This window comes from Scyliorhinus torazame, chromosome 3 (genome assembly GCF_047496885.1).
Source record: "Scyliorhinus torazame isolate Kashiwa2021f chromosome 3, sScyTor2.1, whole genome shotgun sequence".
Classification (NCBI taxonomy): Eukaryota; Metazoa; Chordata; class Chondrichthyes; order Carcharhiniformes; family Scyliorhinidae; genus Scyliorhinus; species Scyliorhinus torazame.
The window spans coordinates 297,797,727-297,815,159 of record NC_092709.1 but is presented as its reverse complement, the minus strand read 5'-3'; the positions used below and the strand labels follow the sequence as shown (position 1 = coordinate 297,815,159).

At 45.3% G+C, this 17,433-nt stretch overlaps 1 protein-coding gene across 3 annotated transcripts in view; it reads right to left on the bottom strand.

Moving 5' to 3' along the window:
* The window catches only part of dym (dymeclin), a 782,339-nt gene that overhangs the window by 506,201 nt on the left and 258,705 nt on the right, over positions 1–17,433 (bottom strand). For all 3 annotated transcript variants that reach the window (XM_072497436.1, XM_072497434.1, XM_072497435.1), the window contains exon 10: positions 11,307–11,489. In XM_072497436.1, coding sequence (XP_072353537.1) covers positions 11,307–11,489 — 183 coding nt within the window. The remainder of the gene's footprint in view (positions 1–11,306; positions 11,490–17,433) is intronic.

Below are 17,433 nucleotides of genomic sequence, written 5' to 3'. Positions count from 1 at the left end.
TTTGTTTATGCTATTTACACTGGAAGGGTCTGAGGGGGTGTATACACCTGTTGTCTTAAGTCGGGGTGTTAATGTTAATTTATTATTTAGGTACAGGGGGGGGGGGGTTGGGGGGTTGCTTTTTTCGATTGTGTTTTGTACTTAACCCTGTTGGGTTCTTTTTTCTTTCTCATTTTGTTATTGATATTTTATGAAAACCTTTAATAAAAATTATTTTTTTAAAAAAACTTTATGTAGTCCATCCAGGCCAATAAAAATGATTTTGGATTTTAGCTTGAGTTTTCCTTATTCCCAAATGAATTCCCACTGGTACCTCATGTGCAACTCGCAACACCTCCTTTCTATACCCTACCGGCAATACGACTTGATGAACTTCTGCCCACTTTTCATCCGCCAGCATATGTAAAGGTTCCATTTTCTCATCAAGACATCACTTATACGGTAATAACACTCTGGTATACACGCAGATTGCTTTTCCGTGTATACTTTCTGATACATCCGTTTTATTTCTACATCTTTTTGTTGTATCTCCGCCAATTTTCCCGACCTAAAAATTTCCGCCTCAACCTCCACCTGTTCTTTTTCTTTTTCAACCAACTGATCAAAAATCGTTTCTGATAATTGCACTTCCACTTCATCTTCACTCTTTAATTTCTCTTTGTCTTAACCTGTGACTTTGCGACCTTGTTACTACATAATCCGGAAAAATCCCAGGATATTCGTCCTTCACCCCTTCAGTTGTCTGATTTTCCACTGGCTCATCAACCACAGTAGGCATCACTCACACCTGCGTTCCAGCCAAATCATTACCCGAGATAAACTGTAATCCTGGACAAGATAATTTTTCTATTACTTCTACTACCACTTCACCACTCTTCACTGGACTTTCTAACCTTACCTTACATACTTGAACACTACTGCCCTCACCCTGAATTCCACATATTATCACCTTTTCTGTCAACATTCTTCCCAAACTACGTAACTCCTCATCTCTTACCATTAAAGACTGACTAGCTCCCGTATCTCTTCAAATTGTGACTTCTTTACCTGCTCCTCCTGATACACGAGTAAACTTTACCCACACAAGTAAATTCTTTAAAGAGGTCTGGCACCTTCTTATCAATCACCTCTTCATCAGGCTGGACAATCGTTTGCACCTCCTTCACTTCACTTGGGCTTTCCTTTACCACTTAAACAAACCCCACTGTCTTATGCTGTTTTACTCCTCCAAATGTATAATTTCTCTGAGAGCTTCATAGATTTGGTCTATTTTCAAAGCCCTTATCCACCTATCAAAATTACTCTGTTTGATCCTTTCAAACTCCATGTATGTTTGACCAGATTCTTTCCTTAAATTTCTAAACCTTTGTCTGTAGGCTTCAGGCACTAGTTCATATGAACCTAAGATGGATTTTTTCACCTCCTCATACGTCCCAGATAACTCCTCAGATAGTGATGCAAACACTTCACTAGCCCTACTACCAGCTTTGTTTGAATCAGTAATACCCACATGTCCTGTGGCCATTTCATTTGTTTAGCTACCTTCTCAAATTAAATGAAAAAGGTTTCTACGTCCTTCTCATCAAACATTGGCAATGCTTGGACATTTTTAAATAGATTCCCACCAAGCCTTCGACGCTCTTTCTCACTATCCTCATCACTATTATCCAACTGTACGTTTCCCTTTACGCCTGCCAATTTTAACTGACTGTCACGATTCATGGCCATTTTCTGAAGTTCAAACTCTCTCTCTTTATCTTTTTTCCTGATCTGTATCTCCCTTTCTTTTTGTTCTGCTAGGGCTATTCTTTCTTTTCTCCTTTCTTCTCTCTCCTTTTCTTTTTCCTCTCTCTCTCTTTCTTTTTCCTCTCTCTCTCTTTCTTTTTCCTCTCTCTCTTTCTTTTTCCTCTCTCTCTTTCTTTTTCCTCTCTCTCTCTCTTTTTCCTCTCTCTCTCTCTCTTTTTCCTCTCTCTCTCTCTCTTTTTCCTCTCTCTCTCTCTTTTTCCTCTCTCTCTCTCTTTTTCCTCTCTCTCTCTTTCTCTCACTCTTTCTTTTTCCTCTTTATCTCTTTCGTATTCGAGCTGCTTTAATTCCTTCTCATGTTCCATTTGTTTAATTTGCAACTGAACTTTTGCCATTTCCAATGAGTCAAACTGTATCTCAGGCAACTTTAAATGCTTAACCACCGCCATAATTACCTCATCTTTTTGCATTTTGTCAGGTAATGTTAACTGCAATGTTTTTTGCCAAATCTAACAGTCTGCTTTTCGTCTCTGTCAGTAAGGTACTGCGTGTGACAGTACCGGTTGTTGCAGAATCTGCCAAAAGACGTGTGGAAGGTGCAGAGCCTTCTGCTGGATTCTTCAAGTTGGATTTGCCCAAATCCTTGGGGTGCGTCCAATTTTGGGAAGAAGCGCGCGTGTGCCACCTCACTTGTGATTTCTTCCCTCTTCGGCATGGGGTAATGTTCCCGCATAATGTTTTTGTTTAGATCCTTGGGGTCAATGCAGATGCGTAGGTCCCCCGAAGGCTTCTTTACGCACACCATCGAGCTGACCCAGTCAGGTGGTTCAGTGACCTTGGAGATGATGCCTTTTTGTTGTAGACTCGTGAGCTCTGCCTTCAGGCGCTCTCTCAGTGGAGAAGGGACACGTTGTGGTGCATGGACCACTGGCTTGGCATCAGGCCGCAGTAGAATCTTGTACTCATACGGCAGTGTGCCCATCCCGCTAAACACATCTGGGTACTGGGTTAGGATGTCGATGATGCTGGCCTGAAGAACTGAATGGGACAGCGTCATGGTGTAGACACTTTGAATGAGGTTCAGTTGCTTGCCCTGTGCGCACCTAACAGGGACGCCCTGTCTGGTTTAACAGTCTTGAAGCGTAAGCTTGCTTGTGTGTGTCGGCTGGACACCTGCAGATGGCAGGACCCCAGTGCCCTAATTGAGTTTCCATTATAGTCCAGGAGTTTGCAGGCAGCTGGAAGGATTGTGGGGGGCTTCTTGATTCTCTTGAAGTCCACCTGCGAAATCAAGTTGGCGGAGGCACCTGTGTCCAGTCTGAACTACATGGGGCAGTGGTTGACCTTCACCACTGCATGCAATTCGTCCTCGGAATCCACGGCCAGGATTGATTGGACTCATGATGTGTCCGGTGTGGCGCATTAGCACTTCGTAATAATGCCCACTCAGTAAGTGTTGTCCAGGTATTCATCATCTGGATGCGTCGCACTGCCTGAATCAGAGTCATGCATGCGGTGTTGCACATTTCTGATGCGCCGTTGTCGGAATTGGGAGAGCTGGCTCCTGACTGGTGACGCAGATCTGCACAGGCCTGCATAGTGGTTTGGTTTCCCACAGTTTAAACAGCGTTTGCCTCTTGCAGGGCAGTTTATTTTTAAATGGGCGGTGCCGCAGTTCGCACACGTCATGACATCAGCGGCATGACGCTCAGCGCGTCGTTGTGCATACGCGATGCGGTTCTCGGACGTCTGCACCTGCGCAGTGCGGTTTTCAGCCGCTTCGTGTTCCCGGTCGCATTGCGCATGCGTCGGGCCCCGGGAAGGGCGCATGAAACAGCCGCTTTCGGCAATGTGGAGGCGCTGCATCCGGGAGATGGCCTGAACACTCTCCACCTCGTGGGAGGCTATTTTTCACTTTCTGCCATTTTGTACTGTGAATAGCGATTTTTAGAGTGCTCATGCACAGTACACGTTTCAATCGCGACTGGCAGGGTCATGTGCTTGATTTTCAACAATTGCTCTCGCAGAGGTTCAGAGTGGACTCCAAAATGATTTGGTCTCTGATCATGGAGTCAGTGATATCACCGAAGTTGCAGGATTGCGCTAGCAGTCTAAGGTTAGTTAGATAGGAGTTGAAGGATTTGTCTTACCTTGCATCCTCTGCTTGAACATGTAGCGCTCGAAGATTTTGTTGGTGTCCACCTCGCAGTGGCTGTCGAATTTGTCCAGGATGGTTTGGTACTTCGTTTTGTCCTGCCCTTCGGAATAGTGAAAGGAGTTGAAGATCTCTATTGCATGGTCACCCGCAGTGGTGAGCAGAAGAGCTATCTTCCGAGCATCGGTCGCGCCACTGAGGTCGGCTGCTTCCACGGAGAGTTGAAATTTCAGCTTGAATGATCGCTAGTTGGCACTAAGATTGCCGGTGGTCCTGAGCTGATGAGGAGCCTGAATCTTGTCCATTGTGCCTGTATTCAGTAGCTGGTTGTCACGTATCTTGCGGAGTTGAACTAAATACATTGAACAGTCACACCTGGTATCATGTTGTGTTATGCTGCTTCGGATAATACAGGCTGCTACTTGATGCAGTCTTAACTAAAAGATGCTCCAGACTCTGAAATGAGTTCAACATGTTTATTGAACTGTTAACACAGTTCTAAAATGAGTTCGACTCTCTGCTAATCTAACTGTAGTAACTCAGTCTAACTGTACCAGCTTGCTCTAAGCCACGTGCTGGGGTGTGATGCTGCTGATCAACCATGTCTAATGCTCTAGATGTCTGTCTGTGGATAGAGACAGGGTGTGAATGCCTCATCCCTTTTTTAATGTTTATGTCATGCCCCCTTGTGGTGATGCCACCTCTGAGTATCCTGACTGCCCATTGGCTGTGTCCTCTTCTGAGTGTTCATTGGTTGCACATTTGCATATCATGACATCTTCCCCCTTTTTAAAAAAAAGATGTATATACATGTGAACGTGTCTGTCTAATGTGACTGACAAGGAGCTGGAAAAAGCTGGAAATCGACAAGGGGGGGGGGGGGTAGGAAGCCCCCCAACCCGGCTGATCACGTGGAACGTGAGAGGGCTGAACGAGCCGATAAAGAGGGCACGGGTACTCGCACACCTTAAGAAACTTAAGGCAGATGTGGTTATGTTACAGGAAACGCACCTGAAACTGATAGACCAGGTTAGGCTACGCAAAGGATGGGTGGGGCAGGTGTTCCATTCGGGGCTAGATGCGAAAAACAGGGGGGTGGCTATATTAGTGGGGAAGCGGGTAATGTTCGAGGCAAAGACTATAGTGGCAGATAACGGGGGCAGATACGTGATGGTGAGTGGCAAACTACAGGGGGAGACGGTGGTTTTGGTAAATGTATATGCCCCGAACTGGGATGATGCCAATTTTATGAGGCGGATGCTAGGACGCATTCCGGACCTAGAGATGGGAAAGCTGATAATGGGGGGAGATTTTAATACGGTGTTGGAACCAGGGCTGGATAGGTCGAAGTCCAGGACTGGAAGGAGGCCGGCAGCAGCCAAGGTACTTAAAGATTTTATGGAGCAGATGGGAGGTGTAGACCCGTGGAGATTTAGCAGACCTAGGAGTAAGGAGTTCTCGTTTTTCTCTTATGTCCATAAAGTCTACTCGCGAATAGACTTTTTTGTGCTGGGAAGGGCGTTGATCCCGAAGGTGAGGGGAACGGAGTATACGGCTATAGCCATTTCGGATCACGCTCCACACTGGGTAGACTTGGAGATAGGGGAGGAAACAGGAGGGCGCCCACCCTGGAGAATGGACATGGGACTAATGGCAGATGAGGGGGTGTGTCTAAGGGTGAGGGGGTGCATTGAAAAGTACTTGGAACTCAATGATAATGGGGAGGTCCAGGTGGGAGTGGTCTGGGAGGCGTTGAAGGCGGTGGTTAGAGGGGAGCTGATATCAATAAGGGCACATAAAGGGAAGCAGGAGAGTAAGGAACGGGAGCGGTTGCTGCAAGAACTTTTGAGGGTGGACAGACAATATGCGGAAGCACCAGAGGGACTGTACAGGGAAAGGCAAAGGCTACATGTAGAATTTGACTTGCTGACTACGGGTACTGCAGAGGCACAATGGAGGAAGGCACAGGGTGTACAGTACGAATATGGGGAGAAGGCGAGCAGGTTGCTGGCACACCAATTGAGGAAAAGGGGAGCAGCGAGGGAAATAGGGGGAATGAGGGATGAGGAAGGAGAGATGGAGCGGGGAGCGGAGAGAGTGAATGGAGTGTTCAAGACATTTTATAAAAAATTATATGAAGCTCAACCCCCGGATGGGAGGGAGAGAATGATGGGCTTTTTGGATCGGCTGGAATTTCCCAAGGTGGAAGAGCAGGAAAGGGTGGGACTGGGAGCACAGATCGAGGTAGAAGAAGCGGTGAAAGGAATTAGGAGCATGCAGGCGGGAAAGGCCCCAGGACCGGATGGATTCCCAGTCGAATTCTATAGAAAATATGTGGACTTGCTCGCCCCGGTATTGACGAGGACCTTTAATGAGGCAAAGGAAAGGGGAAAACTGCCCCCGACTATGTCTGAAGCAACGATATCGCTTCTCTTAAAGAAGGAAAAGGACCCGCTACAATGCGGGTCCTATAGACCTATTTCCCTCCTCAATGTAGATGCCAAGATCCTGGCCAAGGTAATGGCAATGAGAATAGAGGAATGTGTCCCGGGGGTGGTCCACGAGGACCAAACTGGGTTTGTGAAGGGGAGACAACTGAACACGAATATACGGAGGCTGTTAGGGGTAATGATGATGCCCCCACCAGAGGGGGAAACGGAGACAGTAGTGGCGATGGATGCCGAGAAAGCATTTGATATAGTGGACTGGGATTATTTGTGGGAGGTGTTGAGGAGATTTGGTTTTGGAGAGGGGTATGTTAGATGGGTGCAGCTGTTGTATAGGGCCCCGGTGGCGAGCGTGGTCACGAATGGACGGGGATCTGCATATTTTCGTCTCCATAGAGGGACAAGGCAGGGATGCCCTCTGTCCCCATTATTGTTTGCACTGGCGATTGATCCCCTGGCGGTAGCGTTGAGGGGTTCCAAGAAGTGGAGGGGAGTACTTAGAGGAGGAGAAGAACACCGGGTATCTTTGTATGCGGACGATTTGTTACTATATGTGGCAGACCCGGCGGAGGGGATGCCAGAAATAATGCGGATACTTGGGGAGTTTGGGGATTTTTCAGGGTATAAATTGAACATGGGGAAAAGTGAGTTGTTTGTGGTGCATCCAGGGGAGCAGAGTAGAGAAATAGAGGACCTACCGTTGAGGAAGGTAACAAGGGACTTTCGTTACCTGGGGATCCAGATAGCTAAGAATTGGGGCACATTGCATAGGTTAAATTTAACGCGGTTGGTGGAACAGATGGAGGAGGATTTCAAGAGATGGGATATGGTATCCCTGTCAATGGCAGGGAGGGTGCAGGCGGTTAAGATGGTGGTCCTCCCGAGATTCCTCTTTGTGTTTCAGTGCCTCCCGGTGGTGATCACGAAGGCTTTTTTTAAAAGGATTGAAAAGAGCATCATGGGTTTTGTGTGGGCCGGGAAGACCCCGAGAGTGAGGAAGAGATTCTTACAGCGTAGCAGGGATAGGGGGGGGCTGGCACTACCGAGCCTGAGTATTATTGGGCCGCTAATATTTCAATGGTGAGTAAGTGGATGGGAGAGGAGGAGGGAGCGGCGTGGAAGAGATTAGAGAGGGCGTCCTGTAGGGGGACTAGCCTACAGGCTATGGTGACAGCCCCATTGCCGTTCTCACCGAGGAACTACACCACAAGCCCGGTGGTGGTGGCTACACTGAAGATTTGGGGACAGTGGAGACGGCATAGGGGAAAGACTGGAGCCTTGGGGGGGTCCCCGATAAGAAACAACCATAGGTTTGCCCCGGGGGGAATGGATGGGGGATATGGAATGTGGCAAAGAGCAGGAATAACGCAACTGAAAGATCTGTTTGTGGATGGGAAGTTCGCGAGTCTGGGAGCGCTGACCGAGAAATATGGGTTGCCCCAAGGGAATGCATTCAGGTATATGCAACTGAGGGCTTTTGCGAGGCAACAGGTGAGGGAATTCCCGCAGCTCCCGACACAAGAGGTGCAGGACAGAGTGATCTCAAAGACATGGGTGGGGGATGGTAAGGTGTCAGATATATATAGGGAAATGAGGGACGAAGGGGAGACTATGGTAGATGAACTAAAAGGGAAATGGGAAGAAGAGCTGGGGGAGGAGATCGAGGAGGGGCTGTGGGCAGATGCCCTAAGCAGGGTAAACTCGTCGTCCTCATGTGCCAGGCTAAGCCTGATTCAGTTTAAGGTATTACACAGGGCGCATATGACTGGAGCACGGCTCAGTAAATTTTTCGGGGTGGAGGATAGGTGTGCGAGGTGCTCGAGAAGCCCAGCGAATCATACCCATATGTTTTGGTCATGCCCGGCACTACAGGGGTTTTGGATGGGGGTGACAAAGGTGCTTTCAAAAGTAGTGGGGGTCCGGGTCGAACCAAGCTGGGGGTTGGCTATATTTGGGGTTGCACAAGAGCCGGGAGTGCAGCAGGCGAGAGAGGCCGATGTTTTGGCCTTTGCGTCCCTAGTAGCCCGGCGCAGGATATTGCTAATGTGGAAAGAAGCCAAGCCCCCGGGGGTGGAGACCTGGATAAATGACATGGCAGGGCTTATAAAGCTAGAGCGGATTAAGTTCGTTCTAAGGGGGTCGGCTCAAGGATTCACCAGGCGGTGGCAACCGTTCGTCGAATACCTCGCAGAAAGATAGATGGAAGGGAAAAAAGAAGGCAGCAGCAGCAGCCCAGGATCGGGGAGGAACCAGAAGGACTCTCAGGGTTGTTAATATATACTGTATAATATGTATAGGTCGTTGCTACAGATAATTATATATTGGACTGTTAAATTATATTTTGGAGAGTGTTACTTGTGATAAGGCAGTTGCCAATTAGGGTTAGTTTTCATTTTTGTTATTTATTATTTATTAATTTTCTGTTTATAAAATAGGTCATTGTTATTTGTGTTGTTATAATATTGTGTAAAGGATGCACAATGTACTGTGTTGGTTGACCAAAAATTTTCAATAAATTTAAAAAAAAAATGTGACTGACTGAGGACTACAGAACAGAACAAACAAAACATACCATGACAGCTCAAACAACACTCAAGAAGTTCGACACCATTCAGGACAAAGTAGCCCGCTTAATTGACATCCCTTCTACAAACATTCACTCCTTCTACCACCAACGCACAGTAACAGCAGTATGTGCCATCCACAAGATGCACTCACTGCAGGATGTGACCAAGCCTCTTTAGACAGCATCTTCCAAACGCACAACCGCTACCATGTAGAAACATAGAACATAGGAGCAGGAGAAGGCCATTCGACCCTTCGAATTTGCTCCTCCCTTCAATATGATCATGGACGATATAATCCAACCTGTTCCGACTTTCTCCCCATATCCTTTAGTCCCTTAGTCCCAAGAACCATATCTAAATCTTCTTAAAAACATAAATAACAAGAACAAGGACAACAGATACATGGGGGGGAACTCCTTGAAAATTCCCCTCCAAGATGCACACAATCCTGACTTCGAAGCATACTGTCGTTCCTTCACTGTGGCTGGATGAAAATACTGGAAAGCCCTCCTTAACAGTACTGTGGGTGTACCTATAAGACATGGACTGACACGGTTCAAGAAGACAGCTTAATCTTCCTATCTTCTGCTCACCAACACATGGCACTAGGAGTAATCCTGTGAGTACTGGTTTTGAGGTCCTGCTATTTAGTTATTTTCCTAACTCCCTGAAATCTATTTTCAGGGCCTCATCCCTTTTCCTACCTATGTCATTGGATCACGGCCTCTGGCTTCACCCAGAGAGTGGTCAGCCTCTGGAATCCATAACCACAGGAAGTATTTGAGGCCAAAACATTATATGTTTTCAAGAAGCAGTTAGATATAGCTCTTAGGGTGAAGGATTTCAAAGGATCTGGGGTACAATATCTTAGGATATTGAATTGGATGATCAGCCATGATCATAATGAATGGCTGTGCAAGCGCAAAGGACCAAATGGCCTCCTCCTGCTCCTACTTTCGATATTTCTATGATCCAGCACGTTCACCGGTATCCAGAATGGAAAAGCGGTTACAGTGTGAGATAGCCTCAGTGGATTTCGACACTACTTTCTTGTTCCTCTCCTCGACGGTCATTTATATCCTCTTTGTTTGTGTACTTCTTAGTTGCGATGTGACCACTCTCTAACTATGCTATCCACATAATGCTCGGCCTTGTGGATGCACCAGAATGACTCCAGTCGCTGCTTGGGTTCCGCCATCCGAAGGTTAGGTTTCTGTCCTGTAGATGTAGTCACCGAGGGCACTTTGCACCAGCGCGACTTCCCACATCCTGCAGGATGCACGTTCCACAGGGCCAAGCTGCACCAACATAACAAACTTTCCATAAGTACATGGTGACTGATCAATATTTAGAACACTAGTGGTTATATTATTTCCTGATGTTCCACTTGGTAGGACTGTGCACAGACTAAAGTGCATAACGCCCTGGTCCAGGAGTTGCTGATAACACTGCACTAGCGTCTCGTGCTGAAGCTCACATGCAGCAGCTCGTCGATCAGTTCTCCCAGACTTGCAAGGAGTTAAGGCTGACAATCAGCATCATAGACTAAACCTTTGAGCAAGGACATAGAGACTCCACCTTCGATCATCACTGGCAACCTCACTCTGGAGGTCGTTGACAGTTTCACATACCTTGGATGAATAATTACCAGTAGCCTGTCCTTTGATGCCAAAATCAGCACCAGAAAGCAGAAGGATCCCACAAATAGCAGTGGGTTAAAGTTGGTTGAGCAATATTGGCTAGGACACCAAAGAAAACTCCCCAGAAATATATTTAAAATAGTCCCATAGGATGTTTTACCTTCACCAGAGAGGACAAGTTGGAACCTGGGCTCAATGCCTCATTTTAAACATGCTATTTCCAACAACGCAGCACTCACTCAATGCTGAACTTAAGCGTTTAGATTTTGGACTGGGAATGAGACTAGACTGAGTTGAGGCCTCCATTGCAACAACCATTGTTGCATGACCACAGAAGGCACCTGGCATGCTGCAATCAGTTTCTTCAAGTGTTTGGCAGCTAAACCAGTGATCCACATTAAATCCAGCTGCTGCTAACCACGGTTTTTCTCCCTCAGATGGTGTCCCACTTCCCCAAACAACCTCAGTTGGTGTTTGGACCAGATGCCTCCCAGGGCCCCACAGCTCTCTGTTAATAAGCAAATGAGGCCAACAATGGATTTAATGTGGTTCTGCCACTGCCACTGCTAGACATGAAAATGAATTGAATGAAAATCGCTTGCATGTGCAGCACTATACTACAACGATGCTCTGATTCAGGCGTGATCCAATTACACAAACAATTTACAAGTTATTATTGCAATGAGTACATCTGACAGCACGTGAACAGTCAAGAGGAGATATAGTTTTCTAAATTTGTAGGCTTAATACAAACCTTGTGTATTCTTGAAGGACATTATCGACTGTCTGTATGGATTTGGGCTTTCTGGTCTGTTGCTCAGATTAGATAAAACAAGCAGCAGCAGAAGACTTCGATTAGCCAGTGGGGATGGCAAATCCCCTTGCTGTGCTGCCTTACTCCCAACTCCTCCTAAGGTAAGAACTGTCCAGAGGCCAGCTGTTGAAGATAAAGAGAGAAAGGAAATATGAGTGTGTCCTCAGAGCTTCATATACCCATTATCTTGTAGCCACTCATCTTTTCTGGCTCTCAGCTAATAAAAGGACATTTAGCATTTATGGTGAAGGTGACAATGACGGTACTCAGAAACATAACATATCACCTGTTTATTTAGGACAGATCAAGACCAAAGCAAACACACATTTACATTACAGTAAATTCAACTTCAAGTCAGCAATTCTGAGAGACAATTTCTATGCTGATTTGCGGAATACGGTAAACACTAAAAAAAAGATTCTATAAATGCTACCATCATAGCAATGTCCAATCCTATATCTCCGCGAACCAGTCATGGAATCATAGCATCTACCTTGCAGAAGGAGGCTATTCAGCCCATCGAGTCTACACCGACCACTGAACGAGCACCTAACCTTAAGCCCACACCTCCACCCTATCCCCGTAACCCCTAGCAACCCCACCCAACTTCTGGGCACCACAAGGCTATTTAGCGTGACCAGTCCACCTAACCTGCACATCTTTGGACTGTGGGAGGAAACCGGAGCACCTGGGAGGAAACCCGCACACACACGGGGAGAATGTGCATACTCCGCACCGACCGTGACCCATGCCAGGAATCGATCCCGGGTCCCTGGCGCTGTGAAGCAACAGTGCGAACCACTGTGCTACCGTGCCGCCAGCAAATTCCCATTCCCCCACCCCAATAAGCCACTACCTCCAACATCCTGCTGCGATTTGGTACAGTTGTTTGAAAATCGAGATCATGATTTTCCCGATTGCTTCAGAAAACTCAGAAGCTAGCAATCAACCATAGGAATGATTGCAACCTGCCCAATCATAGCCCTCCAGAGATATATAGCCAGGGCGGCTCGGTGGTGCAGTGGTTAGCACTGCTGCCTCACGGCGCCGAGGACCCAGGTTCGATCCCGGCCCCGGGTCACTGTCTGTGAAGAGTTTACACATTCTCCCCATGTTTGTGGGTCTCACCCCCACAACCCAAAGATGTGCATGATAGGTGGATTGCCACGCTAAATTGTCCCTTAATTGGGAAAAAAAAAAGAATTGGGTTCTCCAAATTTATTTTTAAAAAGGAGATATATAGCCACCTTTTTACCTAAAGCATGATATGAACAGCGCAAGGTAAACCCATGATAAAAGTGGTCACCCATAATCACAAGAACGGGCAAACCATCCTTTCCTCTAAGTGTGCTGGATGATGATCCCTATCTGGGAAAGTACATTTTATGACGATATTTAAGGCATTTCATTCACCCAACTGGCTACTTATAACGATATATGTTAGCACTTAATCAAGTCCTCCAGATGGAGTTCTGCAAAATACTTTCTGAATATCCAAGACAGAGTACATAAGAACATACAAATTAGGAGTCGTTGGCCACTTGGCCCCTCAAGTCTCCGCTGTCATTCAATAAAATCATGGCTGATCAGATTATAATTTCTCCCTCACATTCCTGCCTACTCCGATAACCTTGCACATGTCGTTAATCAAGAATCTATCGAGCTCAGCCTTAAAAATATTCAAAGACTCGGCTTCCACTGCCTTTTGAGGACGAGAGTTCCAGAGATTCACGATCCTCAGAAAAAATTCCTCATCTGCCTTAAATAAGCAACCCCTTATTATTTAGACAGTTAGATCTAGATCCTGTGACAACAGAAAACATCCTCTCCACATCCACCCTGTCAATATCCCTCGGGATATTTTTTGTTTCAATCAAGTTGCCTCTTACTCTTCTAAGCTCTCGTGGATACAAGCCTAAACCCTAACCTTTCCTGTAAGATAACCCGCCCATTCCTGGTCTTAGTCTAGTAAACGCATTTACTGGCAGTTGTTCCATTAACTGGCCCATAGTATCCTGCTTTTTATCTTCCTCCTTTCTTGAATAGTGATATCACATTTGCGGTTTTACAATCCTTTGGGATCTTTCCAGGATATAGGAAATTTTGGAAGATCACAACCAATGAATCCACTACCTCTCCAATCACTTCCTTTACAATCCCTGGATGCAGGCCATCAGATCCATACCACTTGTCAACCTGAAGTCCCAGTAGTTTTTAAAGTACATTTTCTCTCATGATTATGTTGGTTTGAAGTTCCTCTCTCCTCGGGGTGGCACGGTGGCGGTGGTTAGTACGGCTGCCTCACGGCACCGAGGACCCGGGTTCGATCCTGACCCTGGGTCATTGTCCGTGTGGAGTTTGCACATTCTCCCCGTGTGTGCATGGGTCTCACCCCTACAACCTAAAGATGTGCAGGGTAGGTGAATTGGCCATGCTAAATTTCCCTTAATTGGAAAAAAATTATTGGGTACTCTAAATTTATTTTTAAAAAGTTCCTCGCTCCTCTTTTGCCCCCTACTTTTCTACTATTCTTGAGAGAATACAACAGGCTGGAAAGATTGAGCAGGCTGGGTTTCTTTTCTTGGGATAAAAACTAAGTGGCTACCTGATAGAGGTCATTAAAATCATAAGGAATTCAGTGGAATGGATGAAGAGAAACCTTTTCATTTCCTAAGGCCATACATATAAGTGAACCACTAACAGATGAATTACAGAATTTACAAGAAATGTATGTAGTGACAGCAGTGGGAACAAGGAACCCACTGTCACATGGAGTGGTAGAGAGAACAGAGGGCATTAAGGCGAAAGTAGATGCACATATGAAGAACATGAGGGGTAAAGTGGGAAGAGGCTTATGTGGAGTAAAAATACATACGGTAAAACAGCCTAATTCCTGTGCTTATAGATTTTATTTATGTAGCTCTATTTGTTGTAATTCCCTGGCCAAGGAGCAGTGTGCAGAAGCACAGAATTGATCTATGATGACTTGGTACACTATGATGAAGTTTAACTTTAGTTTTGGAGACATGTTAACCAATTGAAATCAGTCTCCCGTGGACACAATTCTTCTCATTGGATGCAATCTTGACAAGAGTGTTTGAAGACAAAAATGTAATAGTATGGCAATACTCAGTACCTTTTATGTTTTCTTTCCATATCTAAATTTTATACATGTTGAGAGGATAAATATACTCTGGCTGAATTTAAACCCAAGACTCTCTGATCCTATACTCCACTGGACTGCCAGATGACATCAAATTGGAACTGATAATGCTCCTAAACTACTAAGCTTACATTGCTGCAATATCATTTCATTGCATGAGCAGTGGACAATGTAACAAATAAGGCTCAGCTTCCATCTAAAAATTGAATAGGAATACATCTATTTTGAAAGGGGGATGAAGCTAATGGGCAGAAGAGTGTGAAGGCAACTATTTGTTAATGGGTTTAGCTACTAAACGTAAACGTATTGCAGCAACTTACCATTGGTATCTATGAGAGGAAGATAAAGCTGCTTGATTTCTCACTCCCGTTTAAAGAAAAGAACAGAGCAATGCTATTGATATGCAACTAACCTTCCATTGACCGAGAAAGAGGCGATCAGACTTTCTAATAGGCTCATGACTGGTCAAACAGGCATGTCCCGAAGAACAGTGGATCTAAGGCATCCTGCGTATTCCCACTAACAAATTTGGTCTGACTGGTACAATGTAACTAGGCCAGATGTGGGCGTATCCCTCTGAATCCATGCTAATCGTTTTTTTCCCCTGAATCTGTTTAATCCTAAATTGCCTGCCACATCTTCGATCTCATTTCTGGACCCAATTTCCTAAATTCTCCCTCGTGTAACAATATCCAGACTCTGTGGCTGCAAAAGGGCAATTAAGGTGTCATAAAAGATCATCATTCATACCAACCAAGTATGTTTACAAAGAGAGCCCTAATTACATAGATTACATAGAACATACAGTGCAGAAGGAGGCCATTCGGCCCATCGAGTCTGCACCGACCACTTAAGCCCTCACTTCCACCCTATCCCCGTAACCCAATAACTCCTCCTAACCTTTATGGACACTACGGGTAATTTAGCATGGCCAATCCACCTAACCTGCACGTCTTTGGACTGTGGGAGGAAACCGGAGCACCCGGAGGAAACCCACGCGGACACGGGGAGAACGTGCAAACTCCGCACAGACAGTGACCCAGCGGGGAATCGAACCTGGGACCCTGGCGCTGTGAAGCCACAGTGATAATCACTTGTGCTACCGTGCTGCCCATGGACTTTTATTTTCGGAAGACGGTTCCGTGGAGTACATAATTTGAGGCACTGTGGTTAGGCTTAGATAAGCAAGTTAGGGGATCTGAATGGGATAAAGGTTCTGTAATCAATGGAAGAAGCCATGTCTGTAGCAGGCAGTTTAACTTTAATTTCAGAAAGACAGCACGCATGCAGCTGGTGTCTGAAAGAGTTTCTCTCTCTCTCCAAGCAATCTTTGCAAGAAATCTCTATCCAGAGGAAAGCAACTCAAATCCTGACTCCCCAAAGCCTGTCCACCATCTAAACAGCACAAGTCTGGAGTGTGGTCTACTTCCTTTGTGCAGATCCAATGACACTGAAGAAGTTCAAGACCATCCAGGACAAAGCAGCCCGTTTTATTGGTACTCCACCCACCAACTTAAACATTCATTCCCTCCATCACCTACACGGCAAGGGTAATTTGAGTTCAAGCATCTTGGTGCAATACTGATTGGGGGAACACTTTTAAGATGGAAATTCATTAAGAGCACCACATAAGCAGTATGATAGTATGCAAGATATTGGATCAAATATAATTTTTTCTGAAAGTACAAAGGTGCTCATATATAAAGCAATTCTCAAAAACACACAGCTGTGAACAAGGAATGTGTGTAATAGGTGCAGTTCAAATCTGACTCGTACCATTTGAAATATTGAAACAATAAAAGAACGAACATAACGTGTTAGACGTTTTAGTGGCTGTGAAATGAAGAGTCTAAAGTTCTTGTTCCTTTTCACAAAACACCATTTATTTCACTTCCACAGCCTCTGCACAAAACTCTCAACAACACACCACCTGACAGAGGCCACCTGAAGCCCCTTTACATATGTGTCAATTAATGGATACTTAACATAAATGAGACAACTAATTGCAATGTCTCTTAACCCATCACTTAACAGTCTCCCCTTCCTTGGAGAAAAAAAATAATTAGGTGAAAACAAAATTTCAAGAAACTCAAAAACACACACATGATGTCCCTCCCCTTTTTTTTGTTTGGACGAGAAAGAAAAAAAACAGTCACAGAAACAAGCGCCCTTCATTAACAATATCCCAAAGTTTCTGTGAACTCACCCCTCTTTTCGTAAAACAGTCTGACAGTTGATAGCTCCGGTCGATCCATTTAATATTTGTTATTTCCCCTCTGTCTAACATCTGCTTCAAACCTGCAATGTCTATCCGTAACTTCTTTTCATTGACACTTTTTGTAGAGTGCACATTTTCCCACAGGGATTTATTGTCAATGTGACAGTCAATAAGTATATAACCCAAATCCCCTAACTAATCCCAGAATTTCTGTCAATATCATACTTATATAAAAAGCCATATCCACCGCCTCTACAAGGCTTAACGTCTCAGCAGCCAAAGTGCTTTTTACCACCCTCCTTATTTTCTTTGTTTCCCACACAAGTGGGCAGCATTTACCATTGTTCCCCAAAAGGAAAATTATAAAACCTCCTGCGCTTGAAACCCCATCACATAAATTTGCGTAGGACGCATCACTATAAACTATTGTTGCTCGTTTTAGCCTTCGTTTAATTGCTCTTGTTCTACCACCTTTGCTCGAGTCGCCAGGTATCTTTCTGATGCCGCCACGTGGTTCAAGTCCGAGTAATGATCAATAATCCAACACACCGCTTAGTAAGAGTTAAATCAACGCACATTTATTATATACAGTAATCAATACTTATATATAAAATCTACTTCTAAGCTACTCCCTACAACTAACAGGCCAATACTTAACTTTGGGAATGGCACACCAGGTCAGGGAA